This window comes from Trypanosoma rangeli (genome assembly GCF_003719475.1).
Source record: "Trypanosoma rangeli strain AM80 chromosome Unknown Tra_15.4_contig_01042, whole genome shotgun sequence".
Taxonomy (NCBI): Eukaryota; Euglenozoa; class Kinetoplastea; order Trypanosomatida; family Trypanosomatidae; genus Trypanosoma; species Trypanosoma rangeli.
The window spans coordinates 1-2,068 of record NW_021706786.1 but is presented as its reverse complement, the minus strand read 5'-3'; the positions used below and the strand labels follow the sequence as shown (position 1 = coordinate 2,068).

Below are 2,068 nucleotides of genomic sequence, written 5' to 3'. Positions count from 1 at the left end.
TATAGATATATATATCAAGAAAATAGGGGAAACAGTATAAACAAGCTGCAGTTAAGCGCAAACAAACAAAAACAACAACAAACGGAAATCAGTGACATCAGAGGCAAACAAAAGGGGGATAAAAATACATCATTATTATTTTTTTTTTTTGCCTCACTAGAAAGGGCTTGAGGGAGGATACATACATCTGTAGAAGCGAAATAAAAGGGGGAAACTAAAGGTGGAGGAGAACGTGCAGTACCCCGGACGAAGAGAACAACGTGCCTTGGTAAAGGCAGCAACAGGAAATTAATACATTATGGACGAGCATTCCTCCACATCGGGTGGGCCACAGGAAGGCGGGGATGCTGATCTGCGACAGAATCAGGGGAATGTACTATTCGTCGGCAATCTTCCCTTTCAGACGCCGTGGCAGCATGTGAAGGACCACTTCAGGAAGGCTGGGAAGGTGCGCTACACTGACCTCATTGCGGACCGCATGGGTCGACCGAAGGGGTCCGCGTTGGTGACGATGGTTACTGCAGAGGGGGCACAGCGAGCAATTCGCATGTACAACGAAACTGACTTTGAGGGACGCCGACTCATTGTTCGTCTCTTTGATGACGGCCCCCGTCCACCGATTGTGCAGCGTGGCATGATGCCTCAGTACGACCGTCAGGCCCAACAGCAGCAGCAACAGCAGCAGCAGCAGCAACAACAGGCGACACGATTGCGTGGCTACACCAGCGCAGCTGCTGGAGGTTCGAACTACAACAGTGCAAACAACTTTGGTCGTGGTACGGAGTACATGGGTCGTGGTGGCTACACGATGGAGGAGGATGCCGCTGCGACGAACATGAACGATATGAATGAAGTAGTTCCCAAGCCGCGCAGTCAGCAGGTGAATGAATTTGGACGAAAGCTGTTTGTTTCAAATTTACCGTTTGACTGTACAAGCAGTGCGCTGCGAGAGACATTTCAGCAAGTTGGCAACGTGGAGCGGGCGGAGGTCATCATGGGGCGGAATGGAAAGAGCAGAGGAATGGGCATTGTCGTGATGAGGACGGAAAAGGAGACTCGCCTGGCTATAGAGGAATTTGACGGCATTGAGATGGCCAACAGGGCGATGAGTGTCCGCCTGGACAACAAAGCCACAACGTAATTGCAGAGTTAAGAAACAGGTTGCCCCAGAAGAAGCTCGAGTAGAGAAAAAGGTGGAGTTGTGCGCGGGTGAGGGGTGAGGAATGGACAGTGAAAAAATACTAAAGGAAAGGAAGACCCTTCCACAGTCGTGTATGCCTCTGAAAGGGAGTTGCAGACGGAAAGAGAGAGAGGGATGAATAATCAGTGAGGCAAGAGGAGGAGAATACGTGACTGTGTGTGGGTTGTGTGGTCACGTGGCACCGAGAGAGAGAGAGAGAGAGGGAAAGAGACTTGGGCAAAGGACGGTAAAGAAAAAAACAACAAACAACAACATGGTGAGAGGATTAGTAGTGAGTTCCCTTCCCGTTGTTTTTTTAAAGTGTTGGAGGCGTCTTTCCGCATTCCAGTCACCATCGACGTCCGCAGTGCCATGTCTCATTTCAAGCCCCCTACTCGTTTTCAGTTTACATTTGTCTGCAGGGGTGCCAAGTTATCTCTTTTTTTTTCCTTTTTTCATTATTTTCCTTCATGATGCCTTTTTCTTTTGTGTGACTGTTGCTCTAGAAGTCTCTGCGGTTGGTGTTTTTTGTGCTCGTCGGATGTCCTCGCTTCCCGCCTGTTCGGAGAAGGCGGGCAACGCAGCCAAACGGGGTTATTTTGGTTGTTTTTGGCGCAGTGCGAAGTCCAGGAAAGATTGTAGGTGTGTGCGTGTATCTGCATGCAGTGGAAGAGGAGCGTTAGGGAATGAGAAGGCTTTGGATGCGGGGGAAAGAATGGTGGTAAGGGACTTTAAATGCCTGTTTTGGATTTTATTATTATTTTTGTTTTTGTTTTTGTTTAGCGGCTTTTTTCTATGTGTGTGTGTGAGATTCATTGAGGTTTTGTTTTGTGTTTCAGCTGAGGATGGTGTTGTTGCGTTTTTTTTTCCCTCGTTGCTTTTTCTTTG

At 48.4% G+C, this 2,068-nt stretch overlaps 1 protein-coding gene across 1 annotated transcript, besides 3 other annotated features; it reads left to right on the top strand.

Annotated features, from left to right (window-relative positions):
* Positions 1 to 58: 58 nt before the first annotated feature.
* Positions 59 to 83: a microsatellite.
* Positions 84 to 298: 215 nt separating this feature from the next.
* Positions 299 to 1,141, top strand: TraAM80_10544 (RNA-binding protein; the record flags this gene model as incomplete). Its single annotated transcript, XM_029387157.1, has 1 exon — positions 299 to 1,141. One exon carries the CDS (start codon positions 299 to 301, stop codon positions 1,139 to 1,141), a length of 843 nt encoding a protein of 280 aa, XP_029233002.1.
* Positions 1,142 to 1,384: 243 nt separating this feature from the next.
* Positions 1,385 to 1,412: a microsatellite.
* Positions 1,413 to 1,920: 508 nt separating this feature from the next.
* Positions 1,921 to 2,016: a sequence feature (A-rich).
* Positions 2,017 to 2,068: the final 52 nt, after the last annotated feature.